The sequence below is a fragment of the Myxocyprinus asiaticus genome, chromosome 16 (assembly GCF_019703515.2).
Source record: "Myxocyprinus asiaticus isolate MX2 ecotype Aquarium Trade chromosome 16, UBuf_Myxa_2, whole genome shotgun sequence".
NCBI classification, from domain to species: domain Eukaryota; kingdom Metazoa; phylum Chordata; class Actinopteri; order Cypriniformes; family Catostomidae; genus Myxocyprinus; species Myxocyprinus asiaticus.
In genome coordinates this window covers 43,988,085-44,003,087 of record NC_059359.1, presented here as the reverse complement: position 1 = coordinate 44,003,087, position 15,003 = coordinate 43,988,085, and the positions used below count along the sequence as shown (strand labels likewise).

The following is a 15,003-nucleotide window of genomic DNA, read 5'->3' as shown; positions in this document are numbered from 1 at the left end:
TAAGGAATCAAAATGAATATTAAAAATAACCTGATTTTCAGGAATGTCTTTTATCTGGGTGTTATCATCTGTGGGTTCTACTGAAAGATGGACATTTTATAAGAAACTTCAACGCGGTAATCTTTAAATGTGGACAAATTCAACTCTTATTACAGCTCCTGCATGCAACTCCATTTTTAGTGTTTTTTGTTATATGACGCATCCTGAAGAATTGCGTTATATGTCGGTCTTAATTATATTAATTATTCATTGGCCCTACTTAATTATATTAGCAAATTAATCGTGTTTGTCCTAAACTAGATGCACCTGGTTGATCTGCACTGAATTTGACGTTCCTGAAGTCCACAACTGAAAGATCAATATACATAAATAATTCAAATGAATGTAGAAAGTAGGCCTATTACTTATTGATAATAATATATCATCCCATTAAATAATAGATGATTACATTGTATTCAATTCTTCTTTATATTGTTAATGCCTGCTTGTTCAGTCCACGTGTGCCTTTGAATGAACCGTACAGAGACTTTTATTTTGAAGTGTTGTCAAACGCGGATTCACCTCGTGTATGAAGCAGCATGTTGTCTACGCGTCGTTGATCTGTACGGTTTATGATCGTGTTCGCATTTATTCGTGCGACCTGCACACGGTTAAATACTCGTTCTCACGCACTAAATAAGTTGTTTAAGAGTGTCAGCATGTGTAAAGAGCTGAAGACGAGAGTCTTGCGACTGCCAGCGCTGAGTTCAGATGAGCTGATGTCACAGCCGGGTGAGACAAGACACAAGTCTAATGATGATGATGATGATTATTATGATTATGATGATATTACGAAAGACTGGACAGATGAAGTTTAACAACTGTCTTCACGTAATTTCAAAACCGAAACCAATGCTGGGTTCTGGACATATGTTACTGGGCTGTTACATGTTTGTTATCGGTTACCATGAGCTTCCGTCTGTGTCTTTCACTTTCGATTTTTTTTTTTTTAATGAGCACTTTGGGCAGTTTTATTTAACATTCCCTTAAAACAGTTTAAGAGTGGATCTTTTTTGCATCACAGTAGACTTTTTTTTTTTTTTTTTCCTCTCTCTCTCCACCACATCTCAAATCACCATTCATTCTTTGGTGAAATCACAGAATTGGAAATTAAATTTTTAAACTTTTTATTTATATATTTTATTTTTAATTTATTTTTTGGAAATGTTTGCTGAAAATGGCTGACTCCTTTAGTTTTGCTAAGGCTCATTTTTAACACAATGATAATATTTTGCACAGTTTGACAAGCTTGATGGCAAATGACGTAGAAGTGATATTTACCTTGATTTTGTTTTGTGTTCGTCGCAGAACTTAATACACCAATTTTGATAAAACTTTTGTCTTATTAGTGTCTCAATTGTTAATCGTGGTGGAAATGACGCCACAATTGAGGGACACTTCAACAAATCTTGAAATGGTTTATTCCTGCAGAGTCCCTCAGAGGACAGGGCGGGAATTATCTGAAGTAGTTTGCGTGCCATCATAATACATTTACCATGGTTTTGCTATAGTAAACATATTTTAACCTTGTTATTCGTACTAAAACCATAGTAATAATACAGGAAATTGTGAAACTATATGGTAATAAAAATCATAATTTTGTGGTTATGGTTTTACTACAAATACCATAGTATTTAGAAAAAATATTTCCGCCAAGAATTACGGTTACATTCTACACTATTACTATAGTAAAACCATGATAACCACAAAATCATGATTTTTATTACCATAGTTTTTGTTTTCCTGTATCACTATGGTTTCACTATGAATAACATTGTTAAAATATGGTTACTGTAGTAAAACTATGGTAAATGTATTGCAAGAGAATGCAAAACTATTTCAGAAAAAAAAGCTGTCCTGTGTTTAAGTTTAAATGTATATAATGGGTTTTCATATTGAAGGATTGAAAGTCTGGTATAAGAGTAAAACTAGGGGTGGGTGTGATGAGCACACATATTGCATTTTTTGTCACTAACAATATCACAATATGGGTCATTGATTTAAAAAAAAAAAAAAAAAAAGGTTGACGAGCTGATAAAAATGTGAAAATCTAGTTTAATCATACCTGTAAAGTTCAGCAAAATGTAATTTTTGTGTCTTGTTGGTTTTTCAAAAACATTTATAACTTTTTCTACAAATAAAAATGATTTAATGACTTTAAAATGTCAAGTGGTGTAACCATCAAGTGAAAGATATTGAAATGCTTTCCTTGCACCTTAAATACGTGTGTGTGTACGCATCTTTAATTTCAAAAAGTCTTCCAACATAATTTTCAAAGTAAATATATTTTTTACAAAAACAATGAATTTTTGAATCACGGAATACGTTTTCCTATACGGTCCTCCGCAAAATGTGCCTTTTCATAAAAATGTCAAAATATTGCTATTTAATGATATGACAAAATAATTTTAAATAAAAATAAAATTGGTGTAATACATAAATTATAACTCATGACGACAATCATGTATTGTTTCAAATATTAATCAAATTTTAAATCAACATTTGACATTTTGTTTTGCCAAAAAAATTAAATATCAAAATGATTATCAACTCCTGTTCATCATAGAAGAGGTGTTCAAGTAAAAAAAAAAAAAAAAACATATATATATATATAATTTATAAATTGCATTTTTAATGTACACTGCCTGGCCAAAAAAAAGTTGCGTACTCTAATTTTTCATTGGACCGCTTTTAGCTTTGATTACTGCGCGCATTCGCTGTGACATTGTTTCGACAACCTTATGAAACGTCACAACATTTATTTCCATCCAGAGTTGCTTTAATTTTTAGCTGAGATCTTGTGTTGATGACGGGAGAGTCGAACCACTCCGTAAAGTCTTCTCCAGCACATCCCAAAGACTTTAAATGGGGTTAAGGTCAGGACTCTGTGGTGTCCAATTCATGTGTGAAAATGCTTCCTCATGCTCCCTGAACCACTCTTTAACAATTTAAGCCTGATGATTCTTGGCATTATCATCCTGGAATATGCCAGTGCCATCAGGGAAGTAAAAATCCATTGATGGGATAACCTGGTCATTCAGTACATTCAGATAGTCAGCTGACTTCATTTTATTGCCACATAATGCTGCTGAGCCTAGACCTGACCAATTGAAGCAACCCCAGATCATAACACTGCCTCAAGAGGCTTGTACAGTGGGCACTATGCATGATGGGTGCATCGCTTCATGCGCTTCCCTTCTTACCTTGACGTGCCCATCACTTTGGAATAGGGTAAATCTGGACTCATCAGACCACATGACCTTTTTCCATTGACCAAATTCCAATCTTTATGCTCCCTAGCAAATTGAAGTTGTTTTTCAGATTAGCCTCACTAATAAGTGGCTTTCTTGTGGCCACACAGCTGTTTAGTCCCAATCCTGTAAGTTCTCGTTGCATTGTGCGTGTGGGAATGCTCTTACTTTCACTATTAAACATAGTCATGAGTTCTGTTTATTTATTTTATTTTTTTATTTATTTTATGATGTTACTTCGCAAAGCATTTTAGTGATCTCAGATCACGATCATTGAAGATTTTTTTTCGATCACATTTCTTCTGTGAAGCTGACCGTTCATCACTATCCTTCCAGGTTTTAATAATGCGTTGGACAGTTCTTAACCCAATTCCAGTGATTTCAGAAATCTCATTTGTTTTCTTTGCTTGATGCAGGCCAATAATTAGTCCCTTCTGAAACAGAGAAACATCTTTTTAACGACCACAGAATACGTCTTCCGACATGGTTGTTTAACACACTGCATTGGTTAGGGTTAAAAGAATTGTTGCCAGCTGAAACATATTAATCACTGCAATAATGATCCAATCATAGGCTCTCAAGTATCTGCATATTTAAATCCAAATGGTGATTTTTATTTTTATTTTATTTTTTTTTTTTGGCCAAGCAGTGCATTTGTGAATAAATGAATAGATCTGGACAAAAAAAAAAAATTGCATCACGTCATTGACAGAATGGATTTTCATATTTTAAGATTGAAAGTTTGGTCCTGGGATAAGGCTAAAAGAGTAAAATGTACATAAAATGTGTTTTAAAAAGTGGCAAAAATACACTAAATGAAGGCGTGGTTAAAGTTTCTAAATCAACCCCTGGTACATCCTGCAGTTAAAGAAACCCCTTTTATATCCAACTGTGAGATTTGCTGATGTATTTTTGTTTCATGTGAACACAGAATGGGCAGATATCCTGAACTCTACTGTACAGGCTTTGAAGGCTGGTCAGGTTGTGGCTGTTCCTACTGACACCATCTACGGTCTCGCCTGTGTGGCTCAAAACTCAGACGCCATCAGGAGAGTTTATGATATCAAAGGCAGGAGTGGAGACAAACCTTTAGCCATCTGTGTTGGAGAAATACAGGACATATACAGGTTTGTTCAGATTCTACACGTGCAGATCTTCTGACATCAGTTAGGTCTTAACCTTTTAGGCTGGACGTACATGGTGCGACTTGTGCCTGTTGTGCGAGCTCCCAATACTTTTTTTTTTACCAGTCAGAAGAAATTGCATGGAAATCGTTGGTGCTCGTGTGGTCGCGGCTCCCATCATGTGAGAGGTATTGCAAGCGGAGCCGAGGCGCCTACGAGCAGCTTACAACATTTTGAAAAATTTGAAAATTCAGGCATCGTCGGCTTGAATTTGTGAGGTGTGTGTGTGTGTGGTTGAATGAGCTGATTTGAAAATCGACCTAAAGTTGACCAATCAGGACACAACAAAAACCACAGAACAACAAAATTTGATTGGAGCAGTGACTGTATTTTGCAAAGGAAAATTGGCTGGTCATAAAGTTGCGTCATTTACCACCACTGCATCTGTTTGATTAGCAGGTAAACTCAATGTTTGCAGGGGTTCATGACCTCCCGAGTCTCAGAACTCCCACAGTGTATGCTGGCCTTACCCAAAAATGAAAATTGTCACATGATATTACCATTCGATACCATCACTGGACCACGTGTTTGGCATTGTTTCAGGTTCTGTAAAGTGTCTGTGAAGGAGGAACTGCTAAGAGATTTGCTGCCTGGACCCGTAACGCTGGTGCTGGAGAGATCAGCCACACTGAACGGTGATCTGAATCCTTTTACTAAGGTTGGTGTTTCACCTTTACTTACAGGTGAGACTGGAGCTAGTTGTCACTATATACTCCAGTAAATATTTCTCAAGGTAGGTTTATTTTTGAAAGTCAACTTTTGGATAGACACCTTATACCTTGAAGTCTCGGCTACAAAATAATCTATTTAAATCAACAGCCTATTAAACAACCTATTATAGGCTTTCAGCAAAGTTCAGAAGGTGAAAATGTAAAAAAATATAAAAGGTAACATAAAAATATCCATTATCTTTGGCCAACAAATAGTGTAATTAAAATGACATTTAAAAGTAAGGGTTGAAGGATAATGTGTATTTAATTATCTGTAATCAGATGTTTACTTTCTTCAGACTGTGCTTCAGATGCAATCAACTGAATCTTTACTGTAAAAGTGGGAGCCAAAGGGCCCATAAACTCAGAGCAACCAACAATTAGGCATTTTTCCACTGCAGGAACTTTTCTTAATTCCTGGAACTATTTTAGGTTCTCGTTTTCCCAAGACATGAACTAGTTACACGTGGAACTAAAACCTGAACCAATTTAGTACCTGCTCCTGATATGGTACTTTCTTTGCAAAGTGGAACTATTTGAATTGAGTCAAAACAGCAAATTCTTCTGATTGGTTAAGAAAATATGCCATCAGACAGCCAATACCAGCCATTTTTAAAAGCTTTCGAGTTGTTGTTGTTGTTGTAGGCTTTTCAAATCGAAATGGATAGATGGACAGAGGCTGCTGTGCAGTTGTGGCATCATTTCCACCAAATAATTTTGCCCCTTATAAAGTAGGGATGCGACGTATCGGCCGCCAGTATTTATCGGCCAATTATTGACCAAATTTAAACCATCGGTTTCAAGCATGAAAATATTTATTTATTTATAATTATCACACTTTGTAAAAACTCTGTGAATTCAAATGCACAATCCAGAAATAATAATAGCCACAATATGTAGAAGGGTTGGCACTCCTAAGAACATGTAATATGTAATGATTAATGATGAAAAAAAATTGTTACAGATGTGACCATTGTGAAATCGGCACTTACCTATACATGATGATGTAAAACCATCCAAAACGCTTTGAAACCAGCAAACTTTGACATTGATATGGTTTCCATTAAGTCTGCAAAACTGATTAAGATTGAAATCGCAAAATGGACTTGCGCATTACTTAACCTTGAAAGCTTAAATAGACTGCAATCAGTGCTTCAGTCAGCATTGTGTAAGCAAGCGGAGCCCTCTAGTGGTGTCTATGATATTATCCATTATACCACAATAGAACTTAAATGGGTGTTTTGTTCCTTTTGGTAGCGTTTTATTTTTCCATGATGTCATTGACATTTCTGTGGAATTGCCCATAATATGAATTTGTGATTTTCTATTATATACACTACAAACACGTTAAATGTGTGTTCTGTTTTTTTGAATGGCAAAGTACAAAATAATCTTCACATCAATCATTATGCTTTTTAGTTATTTTTCATATATTTTTAATCTATTTCTTTCATTTTGGCTCTCTTTAAAGCATTGGCCTGTCACATGTTGAACAGATGCAATACATGTTCAATGGAAATTATTTTTAGAACAGTAAAAAGCTTTTGTACCTCTGTTTTTCTCATAAATTGTTTTAAAAATGTACAGTTAACTGATGACAAAATAATGTATATGGCAAAATATCGCTATCGGGCAGTAGTTTTTAGTTAATATGGGTAATGGCCAAAAATTATAGTTGGTGTACTTAACCAAGTGGACGAAATTATCAGTATAGAGCATGCTTGAGATGAAATATGAGACAAGTGATGTTTGAAGAAAACAAAGAAAAATCAAATTAAATGTCAGGTAAAAAGAATATACCAGAATACACTGGCTGTGTCTCGTTTGGAAGGATGTGTCCTCTGGAGGTCGCATTTGTCGGCCGCATACGTCATCGAGACTGTCTCGTTTCAGAAAAGCGAGTAGGACACTCCGAATGCAGCCTTCGAATGCGATCTTCTTTCATGGGAATTTGGAGGATGCATGAGGCGTATCCTTCTGGGCACTCATAACCCACAGTACTTTGCTTCAATGGAAATGTCTAAAAAAATGATGCCAATTTGCCCGTAAATATGACGTTCAAACGCAAGTAATGTTAATTCCCAAGTTGAAGTACCTCAGTAGATGGGTGCAGAGTATATAATATTTATAATTATATTAATATATAATTGAAGTATTAGAGTAAAAGTACACCTGTAAAATCTCTTTTCTTTTAACTCTCCTAAAATGTACCTCATGCATTCCCTTCTAAAAGGACTTTATTCCCTTGTCACTCAAAGCACTCGCACTTGTTAAAGAGTGGCGTGCTGTCATAGCAACCATGTTACATTCTGTTTCCGTTTGTCCTTCGAAGGCTGTCTCGTTTAAATGACTTGTTTAAAGGAGGACACTCGGTATAGTGCAGCCTTCAAAGGACGCGTCCTACCTAGCACGCAGCCTTCCAAACGAGAGACAGCCACTGCCTGGCCAAAAACAAGTCGCCATTTGGATTAAATAAGCAGATACTTGAGAGCCTATGATTGGATCATTATTGCAGTGATTAATATGTTTCAGCTGGCAACAGTTCTTTTAACCCTAACCAATGCAGTGTGTTGCTTCTCATTTCTTAAACCACCATGTCGGAAGATGTATCCTGTGGTTGTGGAAAAGATGTTACTGTGTTTAAGAAGGGGAAAATTATTGGCCTGCATCAAGCAAAGAAAACAACTAAGGAGATTGCTGAAATCACTGGAATTGGGTTAAGAACTGTCCAACGCATTATTAAAACCTGGAAGTATAGTGGTGAACTGTCAGGTTCGCGGAAGAAATGTGATCGAAAAAAATCTTGAATGATTGTGATTTGAGATCACTAAAACGCTTGGTCACATCATAAAAAAAATCTCATGGCTATGTTTAATAGTGAAAGTAAGGCATATCCACACACACAATGTGACAAGAACTTACAGGATTGGGACTAAACAGCTGTGTGGCCACAAGAAAGCCACTTGTTAGTGAAGCTAATCAGAAAAAAACGACTTCAGTTTGCTGGGGAGCATAAAGATTGGACTTTGGTCAATGGAAAAAGGTCATGTGGTCTGAGTCAAGATTTACCCTATTCCAAAGTGATGGGCACGTCAAGGTAAGAAGGGAAGCGCATGAAGCGATGCACCCATCATGCATAGTGCCCACTGCACAAGCCTCTTGAGGCAGTGTTATGATCTGGGGTTGCTTCAATTGGTCAGGTCTAGGCTCAGCAACATTATGTGGCAATAAAATGAAGTCAGCTGACTATCTGAATGTACTGAATGACCAGGTTATCCCATCAATGGATTTTTACTTCCCTGACGGCACAGGCATATTCCAGGACGACAATGCCAAGATTCATCGGGCTCAAATTGTGAAAGAGTGGTTCAGGGAGCATGAGGAAGCATTTTCACACATGAATTGGACACCACAGAATCCTGACCTTAACCCCATTGAAAATCTTTGGGATGTGCTGGAGAAGACTTTACGGAGTGGTTCGACTCTCCCGTCATCAACACAAGATCTCAGCTAAAAATTAAAGCCACTCTGGATGGAAATAAATGTTGTGATGTTGCATAAGGTTGTCGAAACAATGCCACGACAAATGGGTGCCGCAATCAAAGCTAAAGGCAGTCCAACAAAATATTAGTGTATTAGTTTATTATCATTTTTTTTGGCCAGGCAGTGTGTTTGGCTGTCATTTTCAGATCAATCTGTTATTTTACTCGATTTTGTTCTGAAGTTGAAGAACCATATTACAAAAAATACTGACATTTTAGATTGCAAGACAGAATTCACATAGATTATTCTAATTTAAGAGGGTTTTGAACTAGATGTAGGCCTAGCCCCTGTGACAACTAGCCCCAGTCTCCACTATATATTATATTGTTTAAGTGCACTTCTACATTTGTTCATCTGTTAGTGTGTTTTTGGAGAGGTGTCTTCATTAATTGTGTGTCCTGTAGCTCATAGGGGTCCGTATTCCAGACCACCTGTTCATGCGGCGCCTCTGTCAGATGTGCAGTGAGCCGCTCGCTCTCACCAGTGCTAACGTCAGTGCACACAACAGTACGCTTGCTGTTCATGTAAGTGCACAACACATTACTGAGGTTTCTGCTGCATGAATCATTTCAAACAAGCTTTTATTGATTCTGATGGTTTTATTTCTGAAGGAGTTTGAGGATTTGTGGCCCAGTCTGTCTGTTGTAGTGGACGGTGGCCCGATTGGAGACAAAAGTCGTCTGGGTTCAACAGTAGTAGATCTTTCTGTGTGTGGCAGATACCATATAATCAGACCTGGATGGTGAGTAACCTCTCTGAGATGCATATTAAAACAATATTAACTCTAGGGCTGGATGATGTATTGAATATTCATGATTTGTTCTGGCAATAGAAAATGAAGCAATATTCTGAATATAGCAATGATTTTAATGCACTTTTTATTCAGCCACTATATTTCCTAACAGTCGTACCATTAGACTAATTTCACGATACTTCAGGGCTGCACAATTAATCAATTGAATAAAAATCATGAAATGTTCATATGTGATTAAGCGTTTTACCTGATTTGTAATGAGGATTATTGTAAACTGTCAAGTGCATGCTGCATTTTCAGTTTTGTGCAAAAATAAATGCTCCAGGTGAAGGTGAAGTATAGATGACAAAAATATCTTACTATTGTATAAACAAACCTAATACTCATCGTAATAATATTAATTCAGTATAATAATAATAAACACTGGATCCCAAAATAATTCAGTATTATATGCAACTGGGTTTGAAAAATAACAAGATTTTGTGGTTTTTGCACACCATGTGCCTTCACAAAAAATATGTAAGTAAAATATATGTATTTAAATAATGCTTGTTATTAGGTTTCGATGTATTTGATATTGGTGCATATAAATTAAAGTTGCACTCGGTAACTTGTCTTTTTGCCTTGTGTCATCTTGGTCATTTTTACTTTGTGCATTAAACATTTTGAATATACTTGGCTACAATGGCTATTTGGATGAAGTGATGGTTACTCTGACAATTTTTTTTAATAAAAAGCACTTGTGCCATTTCAAACCAAATACATAATTATCGAGATTCATGTGAAATATTGCAATAGGCTAATAAGGATATTTTTGTAGCCATATTGCACAGCCCTTTCCACAGTAGAAAATAGACTCAAGGACAGTCAGGGTAAAACTTTATTTCTGAATATTGTGTATAGTTTATATTAAGTCTATGGTTAATGTTTTTATTAAGTAATCTTAAAGCTGAAGTGTGTCATTTCTGCATCGCCAAATGGAATTGGGGGAAAAACAATGTTTTCAATAAAGCTTTCTGAATGCACCATCTGCCGCTGATCAAAGAGATTACCCCACCCCTAACTCACGCCATTGGTCGAGTCAATGTTGTTGTGTCTTTTGAGTCTAGTTACTCAAAACAAACTTGCATCACAGACACCATGTGTACAGTTTAAGAAAATTAACCTGTGAATGGTTTACTAATAGTTGTCTCTGCATATTAAGATGGGATAGAAGAAAGTATTTTAACATAGAAAAAGTGACATATTTCAGCTTTAAACTACAATAGCAATGGGGTTGGACTCCATCAAAAGCATGAGTCTCGTTTTTTCCAACCACTGGCAGACATGAGGTATTTTTGCAATTCTGTTTGGTGGCACTAATACACATTACACAAGCTTGAATCACTTTGTAATGAAGGAAATCCACTGCTAATTCAAAGCCATCTTCGCCCATAAGTTATTAGTTACATACAATATTATATGTAATGTTATCACCCTGTGTCTCTACTCTCTTTTGTTCACAGTGCCCTCACTGCAACAGTTCAGGTACTGGAGGGCAAGTATGGACTGCTGGAGAATTCTGTCAATCAATGAGTTCAAGCACACTAAACCTGCTGTAGGTCACAGTCAGCATGTACACAGACCAGTGGATGGTTTGGATGACCAAAGAGAAGGTGTCATCAAAAGTGTCTGTAAATGTCATTCTCACTATTGGGCCTTTTCAGATAGTTTGGGGTTTGGTGATTTATGAGTTGAATGTGTTTTTTAAACTATAATTTCAAGCCTTTTAAGTCCTCAGATACAATTTCTCAAGCATGTTGGAGATCAAAATGATCACTCAGGCAAACGTTCAGCTCCTAAGGTAACTTACAGTCTTGCGTTACTGCATAGGTGTTGGTTTAGTGCTTTTCTGTTGAGGAATCCTTCGATGTATATTGCGTTGAAGCGACAGTGGTATGGTGAGAATATACATTTTTCAAGATACTGGACACTTGGAAGCTTGATGTTTTGATAGCTTTGTTACAGTACAGATTCAAAGACTTTTTATTCATATTTATTGCCAGTTTAAATTCAGTATATTGTGCAAATTTCTAATGATTGTTTGCTCTCTGGCAGAGCTGCACTTATATTTTTATAAAAATGAGTACAACATTAAAACTGATGTGAAGAGGATCTTATTACTGTACTGAATTAAATTATGGACCGAGTAAATCATCTTATTGTGTGGTCTTTAAAAAACACATTGGTGGGGATATTACTGGTGATGATTTAAAGTAGTCTGAACATTTGTTTCTATGTCTTAAAGGAGTAGTTCACCCGAAAATGAAAATTCTCTCATTATTTACTTACCTTGATGCCATCCCAGATGTGTATGACTGTCTTTCTTCAGCAGAACACAAATGAAGATTTTTAGAAGATAGAGCTCTGTCAGGTCCTTATAATGGAAGTACACTGATGCCAGCACTTTGACGGTCCAAGTCATATCTAGGCAGCATAAAAGCAGTCCACGTGACTCCAGTCGATCAATGAATGTCTTCTGAAGTAAATCGATATGTTTGTGTAAAAAATTTATAATTAAAATGTTTTTAACTTTTTAAAAGCGCTTCATGTCAGCAGCTGTACATTAGTGTGCCGTAATAGTGTCGGCGAGATCACGCAAGAATTCAGAAGCGGCGCTTCTTTACAACAGAAGAATGAATGTCATGCGAGAGTTCGATCATTTCAAACCGCATCAGAGCCCTGGATGGAAGCGCCGATTTTAAAGTTTTAATTATCTACTTGTTTCTTACATAAACCTATCGATTCGCTTCAGACGACATTCATTGATCGACTGGAGTCACATGGATTATTGCTGCCTAAATGTGACTCTTGGCTGTCAAAGTGCAGACACCCGTGTACTTCCATTATAAGGACCTGACAGAGCTCTGTCTTCTAAAAATCTTCATTTGTGTTCTGCTGAAGAAAGACAGTTGTGCAGATCTGGGATGGCATCAGGGTAGATGAAGAATGAGAGAATTATAATTTTTGGGTGAACTAATCCTTTAAGTGAATGTTTTGATTTAACAATTTAATTTTGGCTTTTTGTAATAAAATCGAATTAGATTTTTGTAACTGCTAATTAAAGCACCCAATGACTTTATTTCCTTTCATATCTTGCCATGCAGTTGTAACATGGGTAAGTCCCTTTTACTATTCCTCTGAAACATTGTGAGAGACACTGCATTACAGGAAACTCTGTGGGCTTCATTCATGAAACTTGTAAATTTGAAATAATTTGTATGTAAAAGAAAACTTTCCTCCGGATTCATGAACGCTTAGCACCCCCCATATTTGTTAGTTAAATGTGTGTATGTTAGTGATTCCAAACAATGTCTCGCCCTCTAAAATCACACCAATTTATTGGCAGATGGCACATGAAACTCCGCCCCAATGCGCGTCACCACGAGCATATAAACCGGAGCACAGCGCAGTTTCATCAGGATTTTCGACTGAAGTGATGAGTGTGCATCTCTCAAACCCTTAACAGCGAGAATTCAGTTGTGCGGCCAGTGTACGGAGTGTCTCGTTACCTCATTTCGGGGAGCCAGGGTTACTGTCGTAATCATACTGTTCCATTCAAGTTGGTCACTTCGACACTGCGTCAGTTGTTGATGCTATGGGAATCGTATACCGTCACATTGTGCTACTGATCCGCACGCACAAGTAATGCCTACTAGCCAGTAGGGTAGTTAAAAGGCATTTACTGAGTATTTCCTTCATATTGATGTACACTACCAGGCCCCAAAAAAAAAGTTGCCGTTTGGATTAAATAAGCAGATCCTTAAGAGCCTATGATTGGATCATTATTGCAGTGATTGTTTCAGCTGGCAACAGTTGTTCTAACCCTAACTGATGCAGTGTGTAGCTTCTAATTTCTTAAACAACCATGTCGGAAGATGTATCCTGTGGTTGTGAAAAAGATGGTACTGTGTTTCAGAAGGGGAAAATTATTGGCCTGCATCAAGCAAAGAAAACAACTAAGGAGATTTCTGAAATCACTTGAATTGGGCAAGAACTGTCCAACGCATTATTAAAACCTGGAAGTATAGTGGTGAACCGTCAGCTTCACAGAAGAAATGTGGGGGAAAAAAGTCTTGAACGATCGTGAACGGAGATCACAAACACTTTGCGAAGTCACATCAGAACAAATCAACAGTAGAAATAACAGCTAAGTTTAATAGTGAAAGAGCGTTTCCACATGCACAGTGCGACGAGAATTTACAGGACTGGGACTAAACAGCTGTGTGGCCACAAGAAAGCCACTTATTAGTGAGGCTAATTGGAAAAAACAACTTCCAGTTTGCTAGGGTGCATAAAGATTGGACTGTGGAGCAATGGAAAATGTCAAGTTGTCCGAGTCCACATTTACCCTATTCCAAAGCGATGGGCGCGTCAGGGTAAGAAGGGAAGCACATGAAGCGATGCACCCATCATGCATAGTGCCCACTGTACAAGCCTCTGGAGGCAGTGTTATGATCTGGGGTTGCTTCAGTTGGTCAGGTCTAGGCTCAGCAATGTTATGCGGCAATAAAATGAAGTCAGCTGACTATCTGAATGTACTGAATGACCAGGTTATCCCATCAATGGATTTTTACTTCCCTGACGGCACAGGCATATTCCAGGACGACAATGCCAAGATTCATCGGGCTCAAATTGTGAAAGAGTGGTTCAGGGAGCATGAGGAAGCATTTTCACACATGAATTGGCCACCACAGAGTCCTAACCTGAACCCAACTGAAAGTATTTGGGATGTGCTGGAGAAATCTTTACGGCGTGGTTCGTCTCTCCCATCATCAATACAAGATCTTGGCCAAAAATGTATGTAACTTTCGACTGAAATAAATGTGACATTGCATAAAGTTGTTGAAACAATGCCACAACGAATGTGCGCCGTAATCAAAGCTAAAGGCAGTCCAACAAAATATTACAGTATACAATTATTTTTTTTTTTTTTCTTTTTGGCCAGGCAGTGTAGGAAGGAAAAGGGATAGAATTCAGCCATATAAGGCAGAGAATACAACAGTGACGCTAGCCAAACCAGGTAGTAAAGCACTGTGCAACTTTAGCCATCCACACTAAAGTGGGGAAAAAGGTCAGAGTGGTCCACAACCAACAAATTGACATAGGGTAGTAGGACATTAAACATTTACTCTTCACGCTGGAAAAGGCCAAGAGTGACACGGTCATGAGACCAAATCAAAATACAATGCACTAGCTAGCAAGGTAGTAAACATTGAAAATCAACCCTCCTTCGCAGTAAGAACATGGGACGATAGGTAAGAGACATCAAAGTTGTAAACCTGGCAAAGGTGCTAGGGAAAGCCAAGCCTGCAGCCAGGGCCTCTAAGAATACACACTTAGCTCAAACCCAGGAGGAGGACATGCTCCTTGTAGAGTGAGCCTAAACACCTATGGGACATTGCGTGCCTTGCGAATCAAGTCTTTGCTTGGAGACGGCCAAATAGTGCTGTGGTACTGCTGCGTGTGAAACTAGGAAAATA

General features: G+C 37.4%; 1 protein-coding gene across 1 annotated transcript; it reads left to right on the top strand.

Annotated features, from left to right (window-relative positions):
• Window positions 1-549: 549 nt before the first annotated feature.
• Window positions 550-11,703, top strand: LOC127453898 (threonylcarbamoyl-AMP synthase-like). Its single transcript, XM_051720659.1, has 6 exons — window positions 550-771; window positions 4,222-4,417; window positions 5,018-5,132; window positions 9,132-9,251; window positions 9,339-9,469; window positions 10,987-11,703. The coding sequence occupies exons 1-6, from the start codon at window positions 612-614 to the stop codon at window positions 11,054-11,056; spliced, it is 792 nt and encodes a 263-aa protein (XP_051576619.1). The 5' UTR covers window positions 550-611; the 3' UTR covers window positions 11,057-11,703.
• Window positions 11,704-15,003: the final 3,300 nt, after the last annotated feature.